General features: G+C 35.8%; 1 protein-coding gene across 1 annotated transcript in view; it reads left to right on the forward strand.

Moving 5' to 3' along the window:
• Positions 1-804, forward strand: part of LOC105180267 (protein CHROMATIN REMODELING 20-like) — a 6,072-nt gene extending 5,268 nt beyond the window's left edge. The window contains exons 5-7 of the mRNA XM_011103943.2: positions 118-195; positions 270-325; positions 417-804. Coding sequence (XP_011102245.2) covers positions 118-195; positions 270-325; positions 417-741 — 459 coding nt within the window. The 3' untranslated portion in view covers positions 742-804. The remainder of the gene's footprint in view (positions 1-117; positions 196-269; positions 326-416) is intronic.
• Positions 805-955: the final 151 nt, after the last annotated feature.

Below are 955 nucleotides of genomic sequence, written 5' to 3' on the forward strand. Positions count from 1 at the left end.
ATGAACAAGACGTTACAACCATTCCTTGATCAATTTGTGATTGTGTTTATTGATGATATTTTGATATATTCGAGTAGTCCCGAGGAACATGAACAACATTTACGGACAATTTTACAGATCCTGAGAGAAAAGTGCCAGAGGAGGATTGCATTAACTGGATCACCTCTTCAGAACAATTTGATGGAGTACTATTGTGTACGAGTTTCGAACTTATGATTTTGGGGTTTGGATATTATGTGCCTTGATCATCTTAATTTTTTCTGGAACAGATGGTTGATTTTGTTAGAGAAGGATTTCTTGGTAGCAGCCATGAGTTTAGGAATCGGCAAGACTCTTAACTTGTACCCTACTAATGTTACATTCTATTGAGTGTGTTGTCTTCGTGCCTCCTTATCATCCTTTTTAATCTTTTACAGTTTCCAAAATCCAATAGAAAATGGCCAGCACACCAGTTCTACTGTAGAAGATGTAAAGATAATGAATCAAAGATCTCATATTCTGTATGAACAGTTGAAAGGATTTGTTCAGAGGACGGACACCAGCGTGGTTAAAAAAGATTTACCCCCCAAAACTGTATTTGTTATAGCAGTGAAGTTATCTCCTTTACAAAGGGAACTCTACAAAAGGTTTCTTGATGTTCACGGTTTTACGAAGGACAAGGCCTCTGGTGAAAAGATATTTAAGAGATCTTTTTTTGCTGGGTACCAGGCTTTAGCTCAGGTATACACTTGTGTTGCTTAATCATTCGCTTTGTGATGCAATAATTACTTTTGTATTCATGCAGCTTTCTTTTTTAAAAGTTAAAGCCATTACCATAGTCTTGTAGAATTTTCTTTGCGAATCATTTATTGGAGTAGCTTAATTGAAAGTATTATTGTATATCCTGACACACACTCACAACACACATACAGTTGCTGAACTGTATTGTTGAGTATATGTTTCAAATTCGAGATCT

The sequence above is a fragment of the Sesamum indicum genome, unplaced genomic scaffold (assembly GCF_000512975.1).
Source record: "Sesamum indicum cultivar Zhongzhi No. 13 unplaced genomic scaffold, S_indicum_v1.0 scaffold00490, whole genome shotgun sequence".
In the NCBI taxonomy this organism is placed as follows: domain Eukaryota; kingdom Viridiplantae; phylum Streptophyta; class Magnoliopsida; order Lamiales; family Pedaliaceae; genus Sesamum; species Sesamum indicum.